At 35.6% G+C, this 13,467-nt stretch overlaps 1 protein-coding gene across 3 annotated transcripts in view; it reads right to left on the minus strand.

The window, feature by feature from the left end:
* Nucleotides 1-1,322: 1,322 nt before the first annotated feature.
* The window catches only part of cbfa2t2 (CBFA2/RUNX1 partner transcriptional co-repressor 2), a 39,895-nt gene continuing 27,750 nt past the window's right edge, over nucleotides 1,323-13,467 (minus strand). For 2 of the 3 annotated variants that reach the window (XM_073851203.1, XM_073851205.1), the window contains exons 3-11: nucleotides 12,489-12,730; nucleotides 12,315-12,404; nucleotides 9,375-9,556; nucleotides 7,922-8,169; nucleotides 7,753-7,838; nucleotides 7,443-7,650; nucleotides 5,722-5,790; nucleotides 5,353-5,543; nucleotides 1,323-2,374 (exon numbers count right to left, since the gene is read on the minus strand). In XM_073851203.1, the coding sequence (XP_073707304.1) occupies nucleotides 2,093-2,374; nucleotides 5,353-5,543; nucleotides 5,722-5,790; nucleotides 7,443-7,650; nucleotides 7,753-7,838; nucleotides 7,922-8,169; nucleotides 9,375-9,556; nucleotides 12,315-12,404; nucleotides 12,489-12,730 (1,598 nt within the window). In that variant the 3' untranslated portion in view covers nucleotides 1,323-2,092. The remainder of the gene's footprint in view (nucleotides 2,375-5,352; nucleotides 5,544-5,721; nucleotides 5,791-7,442; nucleotides 7,651-7,752; nucleotides 7,839-7,921; nucleotides 8,170-9,374; nucleotides 9,557-12,314; nucleotides 12,405-12,488; nucleotides 12,731-13,467) is intronic. The other variant, XM_073851204.1, reaches the window with a different exon arrangement.

The following is a 13,467-nucleotide window of genomic DNA, read 5'->3' on the forward strand; positions in this document are numbered from 1 at the left end:
TCACTAAATCTCATCTCAACAAATTTCTTGAATGGTTATTCTTGTATTAATAATCTTCCTAGCTGAAAATCTACATTTGTGTTTTATTCACCACTGCTTAGAGGTTTAATGTTGAATTAAGAGTGATGTGTGAATTTATTTTATGTTACACTGTATATTTGTTAATGGGTGATTTGTGGACGCAGTGCTTCATTTATGCAGCAATACATTTGAATATATATGTGATATTTGTTTATTGAATTATTTATTTATTTAGAAGAGAAATACTTCTCAGAACTGTGCCAGAAGGCCTGAAGTGTTATGTTTCAGGTGTTTATGTTTATAATATATACATTTTCTAAATAAACAAATAGGTTTTATGTAACCTTTTTTTTTTTTGAAGTCTCTTATTCTCATCACAGCTGCATTTATTTGATCAAAAATACAGAAAAATACTGTAATATTGCAAAATGTTATTACAATATAAATTTGTGTTTTTTATTTTAATATACTTTAAAATGTCATCACTAGTTACTCCAGCCTTTAGTGTCACATGATCCTTCAGAAATAATTCTAATATGCTGATTTATAATTAGAATGATCAACTTTAGAAACAGTTGTGCTGCAAAATATTTTTTGGAACCTGGGATTCTTTTTTTCAGGATTCTTTGATGATTAACAAGTTAAAAAAAGAACAGTGTTTATTCAAAAATGAAAACAGTGTAAATCTATGCTATCACTATATATTAATTTCTTTCAAAAAAGAAAGAATAAAATTGACTGACCCTAAACTTTTGAAAAGGAGTGTATATTGTTAGAATGTGTATATTTTTTTTATTTTAAATAAATGTTCTTTTTTTTACCTTTTATTGATCATAGAATCCTGAAAAAAGTATCATGGGTTCCAAAATATATATTAAGCAGCACAACTGTTTTCAACATTGATAATAAAGCAGCATGTTATAATGATCTCTGAAGGATCATGTGACACTGAAGACTGGAGTAATGATGCTGAAAATTTAGCTTTGTATCACAGGAATAAATTAGATTTTAAAATATATTCACATAGAAAACAGTTATTTTAAATTGAAATAATATTTCACAATATTACATTTTTTTTCTGTATTTTTGACCATATAAATGCAGCCTTGATGAGCATAAGAAGCGTCTTTAAAAACCATTACAAATCATACTGATCCCAAACTTTTGAGTGGCAGTGTATATATTCGTATATCTATATTTTCTCAAATCAGATTACAGATGGAATGAGTTTTTCTTATGGCGACTAAATTAGCATGAACGAATCCATTAGTAAAACAAACAACGATCGTCAAAGCCTGAGGTCACGTTAATGTCTTTTATTTTTTAATATCTACTTCATACCAATATTCAAGAATTCTCGAAGAAAAGAAACGAATGTCACAGAGTAGCTCACAAAATAAAGATTCTCTTGCACCATTATATTTTACACATTCTTATCATGAAAAAATAAATCAACATGTGGTGTACCGTACGAAACGAAGGTAGCTGAAGACGTCAACGTGGAAACCAAAGAAAAGAAACAGCCTAAGACTCACCTCGACTCTACACATGGAACAAAAAATAAAATGATATACATATAACATCCTCCTGAGATTGCAGAGTTTTGCATGTGGATACAGGTTTGGGAAAGTCACTAAATCTGTACTGGAAGCTGTTGATTGTACATCTGGACCCTGATCAAAACCGCTCCCTTCAGACCGCACTCATTCTCCATCAAAACTCTGATAATATTGTCAGATAATAATGATAAACTGTCTGGAACATGAACGTGTCACAGCATTGACAGCTTTGGCGAATCCATCACTTTTATATTGCTCTGATACTGTATTTACAGACACGATCACACACTTACACACAAACAAAACACTGACAACGGTTTGTGCGGGTGAAACCGATCACATTTTGCACCGAATAAGCAAGCCGAGTCACGTCGAGTAATGCCAAAACACATCCTCCTGTGGGATAAACTGAAAAAGTCTGTCTGAATGTCCTGTTTCTGTCACATCCGTCAGTTAAAATCCTCTTTCATTGTTTTACGATAGAGTCCATAGCTCTCTCTGTCCGCTGTGTCTCAGTGTCCGCTGGCGTCCGGCGTGGAGGAGGACGCTGGGGTGGGTGGTGTGGACGCTCTGGAGGTGCTGGAGGTTTTCTCCAGGATTGGGCTCGGGACGGGGCCGCTCTCAGGAGCTTTGGCCAGGATGCGTGACATGGCTTTGGGCTGCGTTTGGAGCCCCGGGCTGCAGATGAGATGGTGTCGCTCCCAGTCTTTGTGCTGACAGAAGGAGCCGCAGTAACGCGCCGCATTACAGCCGCTGCACGTCTCGCTCGCCTTACGACCGCAGTTCCAGCAACACTGACAACCAGAGAGAGAGAGAGAGAAAGAACGTGAGCCAATCAGAAAATCACAGCTTACAGGCATTACAACTAGGGATGCACCGAAGCCGAAAATGCTTTTTCGCATTTTTTCCCCCATGTATTTTGCCAATTTGTTTCACCATTGCATAAATTAAATTGCCAAAATGTGCAGGAGGTCGAAAATGGATATAATACTAGATGTAAAAAGCTTGCTCGGTAGCTCAGTCAGCATGGAATTGGACTTAGGATGTGGAATCCTTGGGTACGAATCCCGTGAAAAACAGAACTCACAATGAAAAAGATGAGAGATCAAAAAAGGCTAAAATGTGACCCTGGACCACAAAACCAGTCTTAAGGTTAAATTTTACAAAACTGAGATGTATACATCATATGAAAGCTCAATAAATAAGCTTTCTATTGATATATTGTTTGTTAGGATAGGACACTATTTGGCCGAGATACATATATTTGAAAATCTGGAATCTGAGGGTGCAAAAAAATCAAAATACTGAGAAAATCACCTTTAAAGTTGTCCAAATTAAGTTCTTAACAATGCATATTGCTAATCAAAATTTACATTTTGATATATTTACAGTAGGAATTTTACAAAAAATCTTTACTTAATTTCCTAATGATTTTTGGCATAAAAGAAAAATCAATAATTTTGACCCATACAATGTATTTTTGGCTATTGCTACAAATATACCCCAGCGACTTAAGACTGGTTTTGTGGTCCAGGGTCACAAATGGTGTGTTTGCTAGGGATGGGACGATAAATCACTTGTTTCCAAATCCTTACATGCACTTGACTTCATAAGTCTCAGTCTCTCAGTCTTGCTTTTCAAAAACAATAATAATAATCTATTGCAAAACAGCAATTTAAAAATATTTACTCAACACTGAAGATTTTAATTAGACATTCTAGTAAACATTATAGCCTACCAACAAATCATAATTTAACTTACAAATAATAAGTTAGTAAAATAATAATCTTTGTCCATTTTTAAGACCCCCATCTTGAATCAGGCACTACCCCAGTACTACTTTTTGCTGACAGCAGCAGATTTATGAATGATTCGCATTATTTCAGAGCAGATTTTCCTTGCGCTTTGGACATGTTCTATACAGTCTCTGGCTCTGCATTTCTTTGATCAAAATAATGTTATTACAATATAAAACAATAGTTTTTATTTTAATATACTTTAAAATATAATTTATTACTGTGATGAAAAGCTGAATTTTCATCAGCTTTTACTTCAGCCTTAAGTGTCACACGATCCTTCAGAAATTATTCTAATATGCTGATTTATTAGTAGAATTATCAATGTTAGAAACAGTTGTGCTGCCAAATAATTTTTTGGAACATGTGATTCATTTTTTTAGGATTCTTTGATGAATAACAAGTTAAAAGAGAACAGCATTTATTAAAAATAAAAATCTTTTCTAACAATGTAAATCTATGCTATCACTTTTTATTAATTTAACACATCCTTGGTGAATAAAAAGTATTAATTTCTTTCAAAAAAAAGGAAAGAATAAAAATTTACCGAACCCAAACTTTTGAACAGGAGTGTATATAACAAAGCAATTAACTTAAAATAAATTTTTTCTATTCATTTTAAGAGTTTTTTTAATGTACAAATAAATGCAGCCTTGCTGAGCAAAGGAAAATACTAAAACAAATGTGTTAATAGAGCTGTTGTAATGATTGTTATCATTTATTTTTGTTTACTTTTTTATTTTATTTTACAGAACAAGAGTAAAATTACAATAGCAACATTTATGAATGTTGACTTTTATTTGGTGGAAACCCGCAAGAAAACCTCAGTACTACTTTTTGCTGACAGCAGCAGATTTATGAACGATTTTCATCTCATCACGCAGATATTCCTCGCACTTTGGACTTTTTTGAACCCTGGCTACGGAGCTTGTGCAGCACTGTCAGAATAATTACAATGTATTATTATTACTTGTAATGCTTTACCCCCAACACTGGTGTGCACTGTGTATATTTATTATGTATACAGGTATGTGCCAAAAAAATTGAATATCGAGAAAGTGCATTTATTTCAATAATTTGTTTCAAATAGTGAAACTTGTATGTTATATTAGTTCACTAATATTTTATATGTGACCCTGGACCACAAAACCAGTCTTAAGTCGCTGGGGTATATTTGTAGCAATAGCCAAAAATACATTGCATGAGTCAAAATTATTGATTTTTCTTTTATGTCAAAAATCATTAGGAAATTAAGTAAAGATTTTGTTCCATGAAGATTTTTTGTAAAATTCATACTATAAATGTATCAAAATGTAATTTTTGATTAGTAATATGCATTGTTAAGATCCTAATTTGGACAACTTTAAAGGTGATTTTCTCAGGATTTTGATTTTTTTGCATCCTCAGATTCCAGATTTTCAAATAGATGTATCTCGGCCAAATATTGTCCTATCCTAACAAACCATACATCAATAGAAATCTTATTTACTGAGCTTTCATATTATATATACATCTCAGTTTTGTAAAATTTAACCTTATGACTGGTTTTGTGGTCCAGGGTCACATATTTATATTAATAATTCGTGTTTAAGATCCTTTTTTTATTGGTCACATGAAATATTCTAATTTTGTGAAATACTGGATTTTTTTTTTGTCTTTAATCCATAATCATTTAAATTGAAACAAATAAAAGACTTTCCCTCGATATTCCAATTTTTTGGCACATACCTGTATATTTACATTTAATAGTGCCTGCTAATAGTATTTTTTATTATCTACAACCATTTCTATGCTGTTTTAGCACCCAATTTAGATTTTCAAATAACCAGCACTAATGTTTGCATCATAAGTCTTGTTTAAATAAAACGGAACCTAAAAAAAGACTTAATTTATATATTCGTGACGCATTTCTGCACCAGCTCATCCAGCATGTGTGGTTTTTGACTGAATGAAGGTGTGTTTATCATGATGCCCACCTCACTAGAGTCTTCCTGTTCGTTGATGACTTGTATGGCATCTTCAGTGGCTTTCCTTTTAGCCTCAGCGAGGGTTTTCTCCATCTTGGCTCTTTCGGCGGTGATCATCTCGAAGGCTTTCTGCTCGGCCTCTGCCACGGCTTTCTGCACCTCGTCCATCGCCTGCCGCTTCACCTCGTTCACCGCTTCCTCTGCACAAATCAAAAGACATATGCGTCAACATTTTGTTTTATACTGTGATAAAACAAGTATCAATATCCAACACGGAGCTTTGAGTCTGCAAGTGTGATTAATGAGAAACAAGACTGATAAACAGGTGGCAAGGGAGAAAACAGGTTTCCCAGGGTGCATCTGGGTTGTCGCCCTTACCGGCTTTCCTCCATATCTCATCAGGCACGTAGCCAGAGCCGGCGCGCAGGGGAAGATCCCTCTGAGAGTCTGTGGGAGACAAAAACAAATATATTAGGAGCAAATTAGCATCGGAAGGCTTCAGAATCATGCAGGAGAGAGGGCTATGGAGGCACGTGAGCCGCTTCAAGAGTTTTGGGCAGCGTTTGGTCACAGATGGCGGTGAGGAACGCAGCCAGACCTCAGCGTTTGAGACGATATTCTCTCAGCCTGGACCCAAGTACACAACACCTGCTCCATCAGCAGGCTCTCTCTTTCTCTCTCTCATACACACACACACACACACACACACACACAACTTAGTCTGTTAGTTGGGTTTATAAGATATTTAAAGGGACAGTTCACCCAAACAGGGAAAGGGAAAGTTAGTTTGTTCTTCTGAGCACAAAAGAAGATATTTTGAAGAAGTTGGTCACCAACAAAAAAAAAAAACCACACAACTGGGTGAACTGTCTTTAATATCCAGTAATATTATCAATTCGACTGCACTCAAACTATCAGATGAAAACAAAACTTCAACTGAACTGACTTGATGATGGAGCTGCTTTACTGCTCAATCAAATTCATTCATAATTTGTGACTCTGGACCAAAAAAACTGCCATAAGAGTAATTTTTTGAAATTGAGATTTATGTATTGCAATAAAAGCTGAGTAAATGAGCTTTCCATTGATGTATGGTCTGTTACAATATTTGCTTGAGATACAACTCTTTGAAAATCTGGAATCTGAGGGTGCAAAAAATCGAAATATTGGAAAAATCGCCTTTAACGTTGTCCAAATGAAGTTTTGAAATATTTACGGTTGGACGTTTACAAAATATCTTCATGGAACATGATGCTTTTTGGCATAAAAGAAAAATAACTAAATAAATATGCATTTTTGGATATTGCTACAAATGTACCTGCGCTACTTATGACTTATGGTTTTGTTGTCCAGGGTCACTATTATGAATTTTAATTCATTTTCTGTTGTAGAACTGAACTGAATCAACATTAAACTGACTTGAGCTGAATAACAACATGATAACAACTGATTATGATGAATTTTCTGTTGTAGAACGTCTTTGGTTATCACTAAATTAATTTTGTTTCAAAATAAATGAACTAAACTGAATCAACACTGCACTAAACTGAAAAATTACACTATTGTCTTCTATAGAGTTGCTTATAGATTAATCAAATTCATCTATAATCAGGGTTGCCATGTTTTCACAACTAAACTCGCCCAATTGCAACTCAAAACTAGCCCAAAAGTAGCCCAATCGTGTTTCGAGGAGGGTCCCCTGCGTTCAGGGGGTAAAATGCATGCTTTGTGGTGGGGTTCCTCTCGTAAAATTAGTATGAAAGTAGCCCAATTTTGCAGGAAAACCGTGGACTTGGCAACACCATCTATACTTGATGAATTTTTATGAATTTTCTGAACTGAATTAAAACGGTCTTTGGTTATCACTGAATTGAACTTGTTTCATAATCGATGAACTGAACTGAATAACTGAACTAAGACACTATTGTCTTGTTAGAGCTACAGCAGAATTTGTCTCATGCATGATTTTGCATCACCGATTCTGTTATTTTCCTGTCTAATACTGTTAAGCTGCTTTAAAACCAAAAAATCATGTATAAAGCACTATAACATAAAGGTGACTCAATCGTAAAATAATACTGAACTCCTAAACGACTCACCTGTGTTGACTCCCTCTGTGGACAGAGGGCTTTGTGTCTTGCTAAACGGGACGTTCCCTGTCGCCGTTCCGTTTTTGCGTCCGTCGTCGTGTTGGTTTGAGCGCCGCCGCCAGTAATTGAGCTCCTCGCGGTCTGACTCCTGACAGCGCCGCAGAACGCTCACTGAACGCCTCGTCTTCTCCACCATGTCCACAATGCAATTCAGCACCTACAACCAGAGATGAGAGAAAACCTTAGTACACGAATTCACAATAGAACATTTAAAATAATTGGCATATACATAGGCACAGTACTCCAAATCAAGTCTTACATGATCCAGATGTCTCCATTCTTCAGCCCACTCTCTGTCTGTCAGTCTGTGGTCTACAGGTTCCTCACGGTAGCCTCCGTTAGTGCCTGAAAACATCAACAAAAACACATCAGAAAAGCACTAGTGTGTAAAACTTAGTGCTAAAATGCACCTTGCCGTATGTTAGTACCTGGTAGCCGTGGCCGATCCTTCAGCTCCCTCAGCTCCAGGATCCGGTGCGGTTCTCTGTACAGGTGAGGTGTGCTGATGTCATCCAGCGCGTAGTGCTGCAGAGGGGGCGGAGTCGGGTGGATCTGGGTGGGGAGCTGCAACGGGTGGGCGGGGCTGTGTCTAGGGGCGGGGCTAATGGTGCAGATTCGTTTGGCAGGAGGCTCCAGGGAGGCAGGAGGACGCTCATGGAAACCATTCTCTTTACTTCTAAGGTAAGTCAGAAAATATAAATATAAATAAGAAACAAATCCCTAATAACACTTTTGGACCTCTACAATGACAATAATAATTTTCTGAAACACCTCACAGTAAATACCATTGTTGTATGTGACCTTGAACCACAAAACCAGTCATAAGCCATCGATTTATACATCATCTGAAAGGAGAATGTTTAAGTTTTCAGTTGATGTGTGGTTTGTTAGGATAGGACAATATTTGATAGAGATGGAAAATCTGGAATCTGAGGGTGCAAAAAATTGTAAATATTGAGAAAATCGCCTTTAAAATTGTCCAAATGAAGTTCTTAGCAATGCAAATTACTACTCTAAAATTAAGTTTTGATATATTTATGGTAGAAAGTGTACAAAATATCTTTATAGAACATATATAATTGGCATAAAAGAAAAATCGATCATTTTGACCCATTTTGCTACAAATATACCCGCGCTACTTAAGACTGGTTTTGTGGTCCAGGGTCACTTTTTTGAAACACCTTACATTTAAGTATCATGCTGTATAAAATTAGTAACCATTTGATATATACATATATATCAAAGTGCAATGGTAAAAAAACAACAACAATAATAGTACCATGGTCATGATTTTTTGAAATTTTACCATTAGTAAAGCATTGTTTATTTATTTATTTTTTAGTGCTGTGGGTATTCCATTCTTTCTTAGATATGTACCATGACATAATGTTATTTTGGTCATAGTATCATGGAAATGCCATGTTTTTGGACAAAAAGCTTGAGATTTTGAACATTTAAAAATAAATAAAGACAAAAATAAAAGACAAAAAAACAACTTTATTAAAATATTATCACTTAATATTGATATATAATTAGAGCTTTTATTCATATTTTAAATTAACATTTACTTTCAATTTTGGTTTAACTTTTAGAAGTTTTGTTGCTTTCTTGTGCTTTTGTCATTTTTTTTTTTGTATTTATTTTAAATAGGAATACTATTTTTGTTTCAGCTGTAGTTTTAGTTGCATTTTACATTTTATTATTTCTAGTTATTATTTCTAGTGTTCCAACTTCATTCATTTAGTTGCAAAGACAACATTTACAGTTTTCACTTACGTTTTTCATCAAACATTTATTTGATGAACCCTAACCTTATTTCAAGTAACACAATTGTTTTGGTATAAGGTTTTATTGCTCAGGCATGTTAATATGCATTCATACCTGTTAGGACTGTGGCGTTTGCTGCTCTCGCTGGGATCCAGCAGTAGTTCGGTGGAGTCGGCGGGTGACGGGACGGTGGTGCTGAGCAGGAGGTGTTCGTGTTGGGACAGATACTGCGCTGGAGTCTGTTTAGCCGCCCGTGCGCAGTGCAATAGCTCCCTCTGCAGTAAGGGCAGATTCGCCTGCAATAGAAACACCATGTTCAGTTTACAGAATCTCTCACTTCATAACAAATTTGAGCTAAACGGCTAACTGTTAGTGATCAAACCAACTTTGGAAGATTTTCTTAAAGTCTGACCACCACATTTTTGGCATTTTTCCTGATAAGAGCGAAGATAAAGGTCAAAAGAACTGGTTCCTCGACAGACTCGTCGGAGCCGTGGCGCGCATGCAAACTCAAAGCAGACCGCGCCCGAGGCGTCTGTTCAGCGTCACTGCACGTTCTGCTCGCCATTAAAGCTCCAGACTGCGATTTTCACCAACATCTCATCAAAATAGTCAATAAATCTTTCATATGAAAACACTTCAGCCTCAGGAGGATGGAAACGGAGAAGAGAAACAATCGGCGAGATGAAACAAACCAGAGCCAGCGGCCCATTTCTTACATGATGAGCATGTGAGTTTGATTACTAAAGTGAACATATGAAGAATATCAGACTGCTTTCTGTCAAAGCATCTGGCAAACACAAGGGGAAAATACTCCCTCATGCAAACTAACTTACACGTTTCTTTCTGTAAAGCATGCTAATGTTACTTTTGGGAAGTCCAATTCATTTGAACACTAATGATTCATTGAGTTGTCACTCAAATATGGTACCATGTCCAGGATTTTATATGTTTTCATGAAATACAACGTGCATAAATGCTGCTGGTATCACTGTGCTATAAATTAAATGATATAAATATGTGTTAATTTATTATTGTTTATAGCTTTTGAACGTAAAATTGAGATTTATACATCACATTTGGCCGAGATACAACTGTTTGGAAAATCTGGAATCTGAGGATGCAAAAAAATCTAAATACCTTTAAAATCGTTCAAATGAAGTTCTGATATATTTACGGTAGGAAGGAACATGATCTTTACTTAATATCCTAATGATTTTTGGCATACGTTTTTGTAATTTTGTTGTTCTTATTTTAAATATGACTGTACAGGCTTCATTTATTATGACAGATTTATTTATTTATTTAAAGTTAGCAATTTTAGTGCTTCTACTGAGACTCATTTCAGATTTTTAGTTTGGTCAACCTTTATTTTTTCATCTCAACTTTGTCAGTTAAAAATGTTTTTAATAGATTCCATTTTTAGTTAACCACAATAACCCTGTTTTTCCTCACACAAATGTCTCAAGAATTGAAAAAAAAAAAGAATGCATTTTGCATTTATGCTTTTAATATATCAAAGTAACAGTTTTACACTGTTCTTACCATCAAGTGATCCACAAATTGGTTTTGACTGAATCATTAAAAAGAACCACATCAAAGGAATGATTCATTTGTAATTGATTCATGATTCATCAGCCTTCGTCAATAAACAGTTCGTTACGCTGATAATCAAAACAATTCCATTTTCACAGAACGTATTTAACATGATACCGGAAGAAAACGGTCTGGGATGCTTCAAAATGTTTTCCAAACATCTCTAAAACAGGACAAGAATCTGTAGTTTTTATTACTAGTATGACAAACATTACTGTAGATGATTAACCCGGTCCTCCTCTCACATGTGCCGCCTGTCATTCGCGTTCTCTTATTTTGCACAGGCAAATATTCGGCACAACTGTGTTAACCGCTGCCGAGCTCCATATGCCGCGCAGCCCTGTAAAAAACCTTCAACGGTTTATAGTCGTGTTTCACACTTCCGACCGAATTCTCGGAAGTCTCAGTCTGCTCCATAAATTACCAAAGGAAACAAGAGATACCTTTCACTTTCTCTTCTACTTCTTCAACTTCTATGATTTCTGCCTCTTCGACTTTTTTTTACTTGTACTTTTTTGACTTCTATGGTTTCTGACTAGGTTTTTGTTGGACTTCTACTTTTTTTACTTTTTCTATGGCTTCTGCCTCTTTGACTTCTACATTTTCAACTTCTTTTATGGCTTCTGCCTCTTCAACCTTTTCTTCGACTACTACTTCTTTGAATTTTCTTCGAATTCTTCTTTGGCTTCTGCCTCTGACTTTTTCTTCAACTTTTACTTATTTGACTTCTTCTATGGCTTCTACCTTTTCGACTTTTTATTTTAATTCTTCTTTGGCTTCTGCCTCTTCGACTTTTTTTTGACTTGTACGTTTTTGACGACTTTTGTGGTTTCTGTCTAGTTTTTTTCATCTATGGTTTCTGACTATGTTTTTCTTCAACTTCTACTTCCTTGACTTTTTCTATTTTTTCTTGACTTTTCGACTTTAACTTTTTCAACTTCTTTAATGGCTTCTGCTTCTCCGACTTTTTCTCCGACTTCTAATACGGATTTTGCCTCTTCAACTTCTACTTCTACTTTTTTATGGCATCTGCCTCTTCGACTTCTTCTTTGGCTTCTGCCTCTTCGACTTCTTCTTTGACTTCTTCTATGACCTTTGCCTCTTCGACTTCTACTTTTTCTATTTTTTTATGGCTTTTGCCTCTTTGACTTCTACTTCTTCAGCTTTTTTCTTCAACTTCTATGATTTCTGCCTAGTTTTTTCTTCTATGGTTTTCTATGGCTTCTGCCTCTGACATTTTCTTCGACTTCTACTTCTTCGACTTTCTATATGGCTTCTGCCTCTTCGACTTCTGCTTCTTTGACATCTTCTATGGCTTCTGCCTCTTTGACTTTTTCTTCTTTTCTTTCTTCTTTTGAATTCTCTTCACCATTTTTTTCGGCTTTTTATCTCTATTTTAAAATTTCCATACGACCAGCATCAGCATCCTAAATATCCCCAAATCATAAGGGCATTTACCTTCAGGAAAGGTATGACGAACGGCCTCAAGGGGAAGTTTGTAGCTTCTTGTAGTCTGGAGTGAAACTCTTCAATGGTGACGGTGGAGTTCTGTTGGAGAAACATATTGCTTGTTAACTCTGGTTCATATTTGACCAAACTCTGCTTGTGCAAATGTTTATGTGAGAGACGCACCACTAGTGCCAGCACCAGGTTCCGGACGCTCTCTCCGATCTCGGGTGAGATGTCGTTGCCGAACTGCTGCAGCGTCGTAAGGAAGCGCTTCAGTTTGCTCAGCTGCCGTGCGCCGCAGGTGGCTGGAAGCTGCTGATTGGCCAGAGAAGAGGAAGATGATGATGAAGGGCCGTTGCTGTAGCGCTGAGGCGGCGAGGGAACAGCGTTCAGCATTGGTGGAGAGTGATTGATCCCATTGGTCACTGCAGAAACAGAGAATGTGATTAGACATGACCTTCAAACTGTATTGTTATTGTTACATGTTGTTTTTATTAATATTTAGATTTTTTTATTTTATGTTTACAGTTTTACTTTAATTTCGTTTTTTTTTACATTACTGTTACTATTTTAGTTTTAGTTTAGTTTTATTTTTTTTATCTCTTTCCAGTTAAACTTATTTCAAATCGTTTTTTTTTTCTTTTCTCATCTCATATGTGACCGTGGACCACAAATCCAGTCATAAGGGTACATTTTTTGAAATTGAGATTTATGCATCATCTGAATAAATAATACAATAATACATGATACAACTATTTGAATATCTTGAATCTGAGGGTGCAGAGAATTGTAAATATTGCTTTTCAATATTAACAAATAATCGCTTTTAAAGTTGTCCAAATGAAGCCTGCAAGCTCCAAAAAATGTGTGTTGTGTTTATGACTATAATATATGAAGACAATTTTTACCATTTTACTATTGAAAAAAAATCTTTCTTTCAGCAAAAACACTCTTCACTTTAAACTTTTGCTCTGGTTTTCCTTTGTATTTTGGTACAGCAGTTAGTTGCTCCTTTAGGGTAAATGGCTTTTTTTTCTCATTTGTAAGTTGTTTTGCATACAAATGCATGCTAAATAATGAAATGTAAATGCACCACTATGCATTTAAAGTACTCTATGTACTTCTCCGGTGAAAGACTATATGCCATTATTAGGACATCTTT

This window comes from Garra rufa, chromosome 12 (genome assembly GCF_049309525.1).
Source record: "Garra rufa chromosome 12, GarRuf1.0, whole genome shotgun sequence".
Lineage (NCBI taxonomy): Eukaryota > Metazoa > Chordata > Actinopteri > Cypriniformes > Cyprinidae > Garra > Garra rufa.